The sequence below is a fragment of the Typopeltis vanoorti genome, chromosome 17 (genome assembly GCF_054136105.1).
Source record: "Typopeltis vanoorti isolate ZY-2024b chromosome 17, IOZ_Tvanoo_1.0, whole genome shotgun sequence".
NCBI lineage: Eukaryota > Metazoa > Arthropoda > Arachnida > Uropygi > Thelyphonidae > Typopeltis > Typopeltis vanoorti.
Genome location: NC_143565.1, coordinates 51579349 through 51591854, shown reverse-complemented (window position 1 = coordinate 51591854; position 12506 = coordinate 51579349). Strand labels below are relative to the sequence as shown.

Here is a 12506-nt window from a genome sequence, read left to right as displayed (position 1 = left end):
AAGTAATTTTAAAGTCTCCTTGAGAGGTACATTTGTATATAAAGATTCTATATCAAAGCTCACCATAAGATCTGTAGGTTGCAATGAGACATTTTTAAATTTTTCTAAGAAATCTGAGGAGTTTTTTAAGAAAGGAACTAAAGTTGCCTATGTGAGATTTCTATAATTCAGCTAGATATTTAGCTATACGGTAAGTAGGAGAATCAATACAATCTACTATTGGACGAAGAGGAAAGTCAATCTTATGTATTTTAGGAAGACCATAAAATCTAGGAGGTCTTGCAAAATGAGCTTTAAGTCTTTCAATTGTGTCTCTATCTAAACTGATGACTTCATCTAAGAGAGAATTTAATTTCTTTAGTTGTCTGTTGGTTGGATTATAATCAAGTTCTTGATATGTGGAGCGATCTCGAAGTAAAAGAGAAAGTTTTCTTCTGTAATTTGCTGAGTCCATAACTACTGTTGCTTTCCCCTTGTCAGCTTTGGTGATAATGAGGTGATTATTTTTTCTCAAGGACTGTAAAGATTTCATTTCAGAAAGAGATATGTTGGAAGGAGGAAATTTGGCCTTAAGTAGAGAAGAAGTGACTTCTAGGCGAAGAGCATTAGCTTTATCACTAGTTAGATGACTGAGATTCCGTTCAATGTTAACTAGGAAATCTAAATATGATCTTATTAGGAACAATAGAAAAAATATGTCCTTTTGAGAGGATGAGGGTTTCGCTATCAGTTAGAGGACATCCGGATATATTGACAATCCAATTATCTGGAGTTTTGAAAGGCTTGAATTGTTTAGATGAAAGAGCTTCATATTTTCGGTTTAGATGTTGACTTAGCTTATTATATGTTCGTTGAGTAGAACATTTAGCCACATTTAGAACTATGTGTGAAAGATGTGGATCCAAGTTTGTGGAAATATAGGTGCGAAGATCAGAAATTGATGACTGTGAATAGCAAGATCACGTTTAGCAGCTTTAAGTTGGTTATGGATTAAGGATAAACTGGTGTTCTGGTAAATATCATCATTATTATTATTATTATTTATTTATTATTATTTGTTTTTTAAACTGTTCTTGTAGTGCCACTGAAGATGGTCTGCTATTTCCAGACCGAAATATTTGGTTCATTAAATATCTTTCTTGTGTTTATGTGCATATGTTATTCAGTCTTTATGTCACAAGTATCCTTAAAACATTAAATTATTTATTATAGTTTTACATTATGAGATTAAAGATTTAGATCAAAGGGGAACAATTTTTAATAAATCAAGTCAATTATGTGCTAATGCTGATGATATAGTCATCATGTCAAGGACTAAGAAACAGTTAACTGAAGTATATAATGAACTGGAAAGAAAAACCAATGACATGGGATTAGAGATCAATGTAAATAAAACTAAATATATGGTGATGTCAATTTCAGAAATAAGAAGAAAACCACGAAATCTACAAATTGGACAGAAAATTTTTGAAGGGGTGACCAGATTGAAGTATCTAGAAGATATTGTAGAGAATGGGGCCAATCAACTATAGCAATTAAAGAACGTATTCAAACTGGTAATAAAGCATATTATTCAAATATGAACATGCTTAAAAGCAAGCTAATAAGCAGAAATACTAAAATACTTATATATAAAACACTCATTAGACCCGTGGTTACATATGGAAGTGAAGCGTGAACTCTTAGTGAAAAAGACCAAGACAATTTGAGGAAATTTGAAAGGAAGATTATAAGAAGAATTTATGGACCTGTTGAAGAAAACATGTATGGAGAATACAGTACAACAAAGAAATTAGTCATATACTAAAAGAAGAAGATATTGTTAGGTTCATAAAAGCACAGAGATTGCAATGGTTAGGGTCATGTAGAGAGAGAGAGAATGGAAGACTTCCGTATGCCAAGAAGAATACTGAGAGAGAGTGAGAGAGAAGATGTATGCAACAAGGAAAAAAGGAAGATCAAGATTAAGATGGATTGATAACATAATCCAAGACTTGACTACTATGAAAGTGAAAGGCTGGGAAAGACTAGTCAAGGATAGAAGATTGTGGAGTCAAGTTGTACAGGAGGCTAAGGCTCACAACAGGCTGTAATGCCAGATGGTATGGTATGGTGGCATTAACCCTGATAACAAAATTTTAGATGCTAATCTTAGTTCTTTACTTTATGCAGATGACGCTTTACTTCTAAATAACATCATTACAAGTACAAGTCCATGGGATTTTCTGATTAAATTGGATAACTATCATAATAAATTTGGCATGAAAATTAGGAATAAAAAGACAATGAAAATAGGCAGAAAAATTTAAAACGTCAACTTCATCCTGCGTAGAGAATCTATAGAAAAAGTAAAATATTTCAGCTATTAAGTACAAGTTTTAGTGAAGATGGCAAATTAAAAATGAAAATAGATAACATTATAAGCAAGACTGGCATGGTGGAGAGACAGATAAATAAATTTATATGAAATAAGAAATTAGTCAAAACACTAAATGAGCTGCATACAAGACAGTGTTCAAAACCAGTTTTAAGCTATGGATCTGAGAGTTGGGTTAGATATAAAGCACTTTATCAAAGACAAGAGACCAGAGATATGAGAGCTCTGAGAAAAATAGAAGTGAACAGATGGCATCAGTGGCAGAATCATATTAGAAAAGAACTTGACATTGTTAGCATTCAACAATATGTGAGCAGAGCTAACCTAAGGTGGTAAGGCTATTTAAACAGAATGGCAGAGGAAATTTTAGCAAAGTAGATGTTTGATGCCAAGATAACAAAGAGACCCAGAGGAAAACCAAGATCGAGCTAGACTGATTCAGTCAGAAGTGCCTGTGGAAAGAATGACAGTATTCATATTGGAGATCACTTTGTCTCCAAGAAGTGAAGTAGTTGGCTGTTGATAACCTTTTTTTCATTATTTTTGAGAGTATTGAAGTTATGGCAACAGTCTGATGGTTGACTTTTATTTCCTTTTTTTGGAAAGTGGCTGGATAAAAGCTTACTCCTGAACTGTGGGATAGATGCCATATTGAAGGGATGGTGCAAATTAGTGTAAGTTCTGGGGCAAAAACTCTTAAAGCAAGTGAAGGTTATTCATCAAAAAACAAATTTTTTTTATTTGTTTTTTGATGAATTTTTTTGTTTCTTCTAATTATCAAAAAACAAAGTTTCTTTCTTCTTCTTGACCACACAAGGCATGGCACTGATGTGCTATAGGTTCTATAACATCGTGTCGTGTGAGGGACTGGATTAAAAAAAAAAAAAAAAAAGGAATAAAATGTCCAATTCCTGCGAGGTGTTGTTTCTTCTGATCTTCACAATTTCACTTGGAAACATTAAATTCCTTAATTAATCGTTTTGTCCTGTAATTCTGTAGCATACACATATTCCAAAATAGAATATTATGATCAGCACTTATGGATGGTTCCATAACCTAAAAGTTCACATGATGGTTGCTTACTGAATACAATCAGGCATTTGTTCTTTGCTAGCAAGAACTGATTTAACAATATCAAAATCCAACCAAATTCCTGTTCTGCAACAAATCCCTGAGGGACTGAACTGTTAAGTTACCACATGAAATTTATGTGTAAACAGGATGTGTGAGACTGCTTAATCCATTACAAGATCTATGTATAATTCTCTAAAGGAGGATTCTGTATTGCCCACACACACACACAGTTGCAACACAATCTAGATTTTACATTCTATTCTGAGGAGATATTCAATACAAAAATTAAACAATTGAATGACAAAATCAGAATTATGTTTAAGTTATTTTTGTAATGTGTGGCTGATTGACAGGTAAGTTTAACCATACAGCTGATTCTCACTATTGAAAACTCCTAAGGACCACAAGAATTCTGGTGGTAGTTGTCTATAATGAATTTCCTTCAGCATTGCAATCTACTTACTTACTTTAGTTGGTATGTATCAGTGGTTTGTTAGTGAACACATCCATTATAATGATGCTTGCTATAGTGACAGGTGACTGTAAAGAATCTTTAATATGATTTCTATATATATATATATATATACATATACACACACACACACACACACACACACACACACACACAATGATTATTATTATTGACAATCACAGAAGAATAATTCTGCAAAATAATTTCAAGCAATTTTAAATTTTTCAAGCAATATTGTACATGGCAAAGATTTAAATCATTAAGAAGCAATATGTTCTTACTTTATTTTTACTGATTAAAAGATGTACAGTAGTAAGGTCATGACCAATGTCAACAGATGAAAGAATTTGCTCTTTTTCTTTAATCCATGCTTCTTCTTCAGTCATATCCCAATAGAACTGCCAGAGTTTACGAGATTCTTCCAATCTGCTACGCCTTTCTAATGCCAGCTGCACCAACTCAGAATACGCTGCTTCCAACTGATGAATGCGTTCCATTATTACTTTTGGATCGCTAGGATGATAACCTGGGATAGCACAATATTTGGTTAATTCATTTGAAAATTAATACATGACAAGATATAAGAACACAGGTTGGAAACAGAAAAATGATCCTCGTGTAATTTTGAGGATTTAAAAAAAAGCATTATGTTGTGGGGGAAGAGGGGAGGAGTTTGACAAATTTCAAAGAGAAGAACTAAACTGATTACACACCCACTAGCACAATCTGATTAAAAGTTCATCAGTTTAGCAATGAAGCTTTGTTGTGAACATAACAAAAGCACTTATGACTATGAGGCTAGCACATCAACTCTGTCAATTGAATAAGTTTGTCCACTTTCCAGTGATAAATCAGAGTTTCTGGAAAAACAACAACTATGCACTGCCTATGACACCATCTAAGATACTTGCAAGTGAAACATGTAATAAGATTATTCTACAAAGAAAGAAAAAAATTATAATTCTATGGCAGACTCCAGAAGTCCTGAAAATGAAGAAATCACATTAAAAATTTTAGACAAATAAATCAGTATATAATTTTTGAGAACACAGAGCAAAATATGCAAGAAAGCAAAATTACCTCAACAAGTAGCTGAATAGAAATCATGGAAAGAACCATATATTATTTCTGAAATTTTTATTTATGACACACCACTTTTTTTAATTAGGCAATATAATAGCAATCTAAATTTGTTTAGGAGCATCCCTTTTGTTAAACTTGTTAGCTTTCGACCAGTAGTTTTGTGATTAAAATATAAAAATACTGAACATGCAGTCAAGTAATTCTACAAATTAAAATAAAAAAATATATTTTAATTAAAACATGACGTGTGCAAAAGGTAAAAATTCCCTTTATTCTTCAACTGTCATTCTTAAAAAATGTTAATACTGAAAGTGAATTTAAACATGTTGAAATGGTAGGCTAATAAATAAATAAGAACACTAGAACCTGACCAATCAATATAAATGAATAAATATAAATGAAAACTGAGAAACAATAAACTGTGAATGACTAAAAACATGCAAGATTGACATATGAAATTTATTTTGGAATAAAACCACTTTAATAACTTAAATGCGTCTATCGTCACCTCTTTTTTGTCCATCAGCTAATTTTTTTTGAAGTCCACAAGACTGGCAATCTATTCTCATAGGGAGCATTCCATAGAGCTGCCACAACCTTTGTCGCTTGCATCTGGACCCTGTCCACTATTCCCATGGGATCCAAGTGTCCAGATGTGGCCTTATTAAAGCCTTATATAAGGGAATAATAACCTCTCTATCCCTACTTGTTAATGTTCTTCAACCACCACCACATAATCTCATGTGCTGTTTTGGTTACCTTCTATGCCTTCAAAACTTCAACTCCCTGTCCACAATCACCCCCAAAGTCACTGGCCTCCTCAGTTTGGTGCAGTTCAGTACCATCAATACAGTACACAGCTTGTGATCTCATCCCAAGTGCATCGCATTACACTTGGCCCCATTAACATGGCAGCCATTTTGTCATTATTATTATTATTATGGGCAAGACATACCTTTGTCCATACTGTAACTCTTCCATACTGTAACCCTTCTTAAATTTGTCTTCCTGTAGGATCTTTGCATCACCTTCATTTATCACTGCTCTTCCAAGTTTAGCATCAGCAAAAAACTGAATATTTCCAATCAAATCATTTCCTATATCACTGATATATACAAATTAAACAACAGAGAACCAAGTACTGAGTCCTGTGGTACACCACTGGTCACTTGCCTTCTTCTGAACTCAACTGCTCCATAAAAACTCTTTGATATCTGTCTGTCAGCCACCCCCTAATCCAAACCACCAGAATAATATCCATCCCCATTTGCTCCAATTTATGCAACAGAGTTAAGTTCCATATGAAATCTTGTCAAATGCTTTTGCAAAGTCTAGAAATATCACTGAGTAACCATTATCCAACTCCATTATCACTTAATAATAAAAAGAGCAAAATCACTAAGGCAAGCCTACCCTTTACAAAACCATGTTGTCACTTATTAGAGTATCATATTCCTATCCACCCTGAATCGTCTTTCACCTTCTCCAATATCTTAACCACCACTCCTGAGATGCATGCTGATTGGCATATAATTTGCTACTTCTGTCTTGGAGCCTCCTTTATGCAGTAGAACTATTTTTGTCCTCTTTCAACTCCATTGGCATCTTCCTGGTACCAAGGCTTAATTGTTAAATAACTTGGTCAGAAGAGTTGATAATTCCCTAGCACATTCTCATAATACACAGACTGATATTAGATGACTGTGACAGCCATCTAATCCCATGGGTGTGTTGATATTGAGGTTCTGCAATATTTTAACTGCCTCCACATCAGTTCTCAGATGGTACATCCTCTACCAAATGCTCACTCAGTAATTCAACTATTTCGTTTGGTTCTGTTACCTACTCACCATCAGCACTTTTTCAAGTCACTCTTCCTTTTCTTGCCACGTAGTGAAAGAACTCTTTAAGAATTTTTTTGGCCTCATCAGCTAGCTTTCTCTCATAATTAACTTTGGCCTTCCTTACCATACAGGTCACCCCTTCTTGCCTGGTCCTATACTGCATGTTGATCACCTTGTTCTTTATAATCGCTCCACAATCTTTTCTTTTCTTGTACAACCTCTGCTTAATGAAGCTATTCATCCATTAGCTCCTACATGATTTATCCTTCTGACTCTGGGTATACGTTCTGATACTGTTTTCTTCAAACACCGCTTTACCACCTCCAATGTACCCACAACATCTTGTCCCTTCAAATTCTGATGCCATGGCACTACTGAAAACTGTCTCTTAGACTGTCATAATCACCTGCTTTGTAATTACTCATATATCCATTCTCAACAGAGAATTCTGCTGCCCAGCAATCTCCAAGGTCAAGACTATGATCACCTTCTTCAAGCAGAGGCAATGTAGCTAGATTGGTTAGTGTTAAGTTCTCTAATGCAATCAGATCCACTCTTGTACCTAGTGTTCCCTCCATTACATGTTGCCTCAGGTAATTATTTCTAAGCAGCTATATAAATTCTATTTCCTACCCAGCCTCTCCATTCCTCCCCGCCAATTTATGTCCCCATAGTTGAAATCTCCCAAATAATTACTTGAACGACACTTTTCTCAAGACTCATCATGCTAATTTGCAAGCGCATGTCATCTACATTCCCTTTATACTCCCTGGATTATAGCAGCAATAAATTATGTATTCAGTACTTTTACATGCACTAGCAACTCTTTCATGTCTTCTCACATACCACACTTGTCACTTGCTAAATCATTTATACCAGCCAAAATAAACATCTCTTTCAGCTTAACTCTCTACATCCTTATAACATCACTGACATTCTTAATCTCAGCATAAGGAAAGCACGATTTCATCACACTCTCCTCAAGGACTCCTCTTATCAATGAATCACCATACAAAATTTGATCTTTATTCAAGGTTTTGCTTTTTTATACTCTAGTTTCCCTATCCTTATTTTTGCTTCACAACTCTTCCTCTGCTGTTAGTTCAGGACACAACACTCCCACAGAGTGTTGTGTCCCTTTAAATCCCCAATTAAAAGGAAGGATAGTAACTTAAACATGATTTCGTCAGGGTCATTTTGGGAGTACCTGCAGCAAGAAGTAAGATACAGCATATTGTTATAAGAGATCCAACTGAATGTTGAAAGGCAACTGCCTCTACATTTGTATTAAATGGGACTTGCTGAGAGGAGGTATGGTTGCCAACAAGGATGGTGACCCCTCTGTGGACAGATCCATTAGGGCTACCCTGATGCCATACCAGCAACAGCAAACCTTGGGTCCAGTCACCAGACCCTGCCAGTATCAGTTAGCAGAGCGATCAAGGACACTCATCTTGCTGAAGCAGAAGCCAAAATACCATGAACTACTAGATTCCCACTTTCCATATATCCACGGATTGCACATTACAGCAACATGTTGGATCCCAATGATGGTGGTCGGGAAAATAGAATAGTAAAAAAGACTCAGGAGAAGTAGAGCAAAGTATTCAGGAAGCATAGAAAAAAAAACAAAAATGAAAAGGGCTAATACCATCAGTGATAGGTCTTCTCCACCATGAAAAAGTGTCTCACATGGAAGGGGGCAGAGGGGCCAATACACCCTTTCCAAAATATTCAGCTAAGACAGAATTCAATGGTGACTGAAATTACATAGCTGAATTTCTTGCATTTTGAGGTATTCTACATAATTGATGTTTCTGCCATTAGTAGAGAATGTAAAATATTATGTCTTCTTTTCTCAAGTGAATTCAGACCATGGTTTGAAAAGTAACATGCTTCGTAAAAATTCACTAATAACTCTTTGATCTTGCACAAAGAAAAGTCAGCAGGTTTAATAACCTTATTTACTGATCTTAAGATGAATCTTAAATTTCCATTTTGCTTCTGAACTAGGAGAAAAGGACTGTTGACTTCTCAATGACTTGCCTTTTCATAATCAAGCAGTAACTTCTGAAAATCTGACACTATGTAACATAAAATGGAGTATAACTGAATGTTCTATTTGTTTTGTGCATGTCGTTGAAATAATGTCTTCTGAGAATATTAAAATATTTAAATATAAAAAATATTAAAATGCTATTTCTGTTATAATATACATGAAAAAATATCTCAGGTTCTACATAAATACTAACACTTGTTTTTGTTCTTCCTCAAGATAAGAAATATTAGCTATCATTCTACCAATCACTTGTTGAATCATTAAATAATTATCTTCAGTTTCATCTTAAAGAGAAATATCAAAGGTTTTTCCATTTGGTTATACTATAAATTAAAGATGCCAAGAAATTATATTCTTGATTTAATCCTTTATCCATTTGATAACAAATATTTTATCGATTTGATTTGAACATTTGATAACATTTAGGAGTGGTAACAACAGTTCACAAATTGACTACATTTTGACTAGAAGAAAACATCTTAAGGTTGTGACAAATTGTAAAGTAATTCCAACAGATCAAGTAGCACAGCAACACCGACTGCTGTGTGCAGACTTTAAAATAAGATAGAAGATAAGAACCTCTGGATGTCATGGGATGAAGACAATTAAGTGGTTTCGCTTAAAAGAGGAGAGTGTGAGGAATCGTTTTAGGGAAGGGGTGTTAGAGTGGATTTCAGAAGGACTGGAAAGTGTACAGGATTGGTAGAAACATAATTCAAAAGTAATCCTGAGCTGTGCAATCGAGGTGCTTGGTGAGACATTTGGAAAGATTAGAGAGCAGAAGGAGGGTTGGTGGTAGAATAATAATGTACAAGTGGCAGTGACAGATAAGAGGAAGGCAAAGCAGAAGTGGGATGAGTCAAGAGTGGAAGAGGACAGAGAGGTGTACAGAGAGAGAGAGAAAGCAAGAAGCCAAGAGCGTTGTGGCACAGGCGAAGGTCATGGCATATCAAGATCATCTGTATGATCAATTAGAAACAAAGGAATGACAGAGAAAAATTTACCAACTAGCGAAATGTAGAAATAAAGCAGCAAAGGACATCTTACACGTGAGGCAGATCAAAGATGCTGAAGGAAGAGTATTATGGAGGGATGTGGACATAAGAAACAGATGGAGGATATACTTTGAGGGACTTTTGAATGAGGAAAATGTAAGGACTCACAGAGAAGATGGGCAGCCTTCTGAGGGAATGGTGCAAAACATCAGTAAAGTGGAAGTGACGGAGGCCATGAAGAGTATGAGGAATGGAAAATCGGTGGGCCCCGACAGGATTCAGTGGAAGCATGGAAGGCACTGGGGGAAGAGGGAATTGACCTGCTCTGGGACCTGTTCATGAAAGTTTGCCAACAGAAAATATACCCAAGGAATGGAGGGAGAGTACTCTTGTCCCCATCTACAAGGGCAAAGGGGGATGCACAAGACTCTAAAAATTACAGAGGAATAAAGTTGATGTCCCACACAATGAAAATCCTAGAAAGGGTTCTTGATGGAAGATTGAGGAAGGAGGTGGAGATTGTAAAGGAACAATTTGGCTTCATGCCTGGTAGATCAACAACAGATACTATCTTTGGGTTACGGCAGATGATGGAAAAGTTTCGAGAGAAACAACGGGAGCTACATCTGGCATTTATTGATCTGGAGAAAGCATACAATAGAGTGCCAAAGCAAGAAGTCTGGAGGTGTCTGAGGGAGAAGAAGGTTCCGGAGAACCTTCAGGTTGGTGCAGGAGATGTACAGAAATGTGAAGACAAGTGTTCGGACCTGTCTGGGACAGACAAAGTTTTCAGGTAACAGTTGGCTTGCATCAAGGGTCAGCATTAAGTCCATTTCTGTTTATTATTGTGATGGAGGTGGTGACGGAGGAGGTGATAGAAGATACGCCTTGGACAATGTTGTATACAGATGACATCTTGCTGTGTGCAGATTCAAGAGAAGAAGCAGGAACTAAACTGGAAAGATGGAGAAAAGTACTGGAAGAGAGAAGTATGAGACTGAGTAGAAGTAAGACAGAGTATATGTGTTGCACAGTGGGTGGCGGACAGGAAACAGATCTGGAGCTGGAAGGAAATGTCATCAGGAAGGTGAGGGACTTTAGATACTTAGGTTCAACAGCGGAAGAAGATGGAGGAGCTGAGAAGGAAGTGGGATGCAGGATACAAGCGGGTTGGAGGAACTGGAGGGAGATGGCTGGAGTGTTATGCGATAAGAGGGTGCCAATCAATCTGAAAGGCAAAATCTATAGGACAGTAGTGAGGCCAGCTATGACGTATGCTATAGAAACTGTGGCCATGAGGAAAAATAACATCGGTAGGATGGAAGTAGCAGAGATGAGAATGCTTAGGTGGATGTGCAGTGTGACCAGAAAGGTTCGTCTGAGAAATGACTATGTGAGGGGAACAGTGAAAGTTACGAACTTAGGAGCGAAGATACAGGAGGCAAGGTTCAGATGGTTTGGTCATGTGATGAGGAGGGAGGACGAATATGTGGGAAAAAGGGTCATGCAGATGGATGTGCACGGAAGGAAGAAGTGTGGGCGGCCAAAGAAGAGATGGAGGGAGCTGGTAGAAGAGGACTTGAGGATGAAGAACTTGGATGTGGTGACAGCCCAAGACAGGAGGATGTGGAGGAGACTCATCATCAACAGTGACCCCACTTAAGTGGGAGAAGCTGCAGAAGAAGAAGAATCCTTTATCCAATTTTTTTTTTTTTTTTTTTTTGACAGACACAAACTTTGTTTGCTTACATTTGAATAAAGGATTAAACCAAGAATATAATTTCTTGGCATCTTTAATTTATAGTATAACCAAGTGGGAAGACCCACATCTATCTCTAATCCAGAATATTTCAGTAATAAGGTGCGACACGTTTTGGCTACTTCTATATGGAAAAATGACTTCTGCATTACTTCAACCTTAGTATCACTTCTGGATCTGTCTCCCGCTAATGAAACCGGTCAGGGTAGTGACTCTTCCCTTAATTCTTATACATGTCCATAAGGATATGTGCTTTGCATTATGGGATACTAAGGCAATTGATGTGACGTCATTAGCTTCTGCCTATGAGTTGCCCAATCCTGAAATTAATTCAGGTGCAAACTTTGTTTACTTACACTTGGATAAAGGATCAAAACAATGAACACAATTTCTTGGCATCTTTAATTTACAGAAATATCAAAAACATGACTCTCTTCAGCTTGGCTAAAGGATTAATTCATTATCAGAAATTAGTCCTGTAGCTCTAATCAGAAACATACTCCAAACCACGTAACATTACAGTTGAATTTATATAATCACAAGCAAACCATATTTCTAAAGAAATTCAGTTCCTATTGAAGAAATTAGTTCCCTTGTGTCACCTAGCATTGCACCGAAGCAATGCCAGGCAACACAAGCAACTGGTGATTTACTATGAGGAAAACAAGAAATAGAAATGTATGCCATTTACAAGCTTGATAGCACACAACTCTGAGTCAAACATTCCCTAAAATTTTAATGGTTAACTCAGTTCATGCACATCACCAAAGATATGATTCCTTATTCTAGCAAAAAAGAGTCGAAATGATTAAGAAGATATATACATCTGTGTTAGCTGAGGAT

The 12506-nt window shown here is 36.2% G+C and overlaps 1 protein-coding gene across 4 annotated transcripts in view; it reads right to left on the bottom strand.

Annotated features, from left to right (window-relative positions):
- LOC150097387 (spectrin beta chain-like) overlaps window positions 1-12506 on the bottom strand; it is a 795721-nt gene that overhangs the window by 538658 nt on the left and 244557 nt on the right. For all 4 annotated transcript variants that reach the window (XM_090407783.1, XM_090407784.1, XM_090407785.1 and 1 more), the window contains exon 13: window positions 4205-4449. In XM_090407783.1, coding sequence (XP_090263909.1) covers window positions 4205-4449 — 245 coding nt within the window. The remainder of the gene's footprint in view (window positions 1-4204; window positions 4450-12506) is intronic.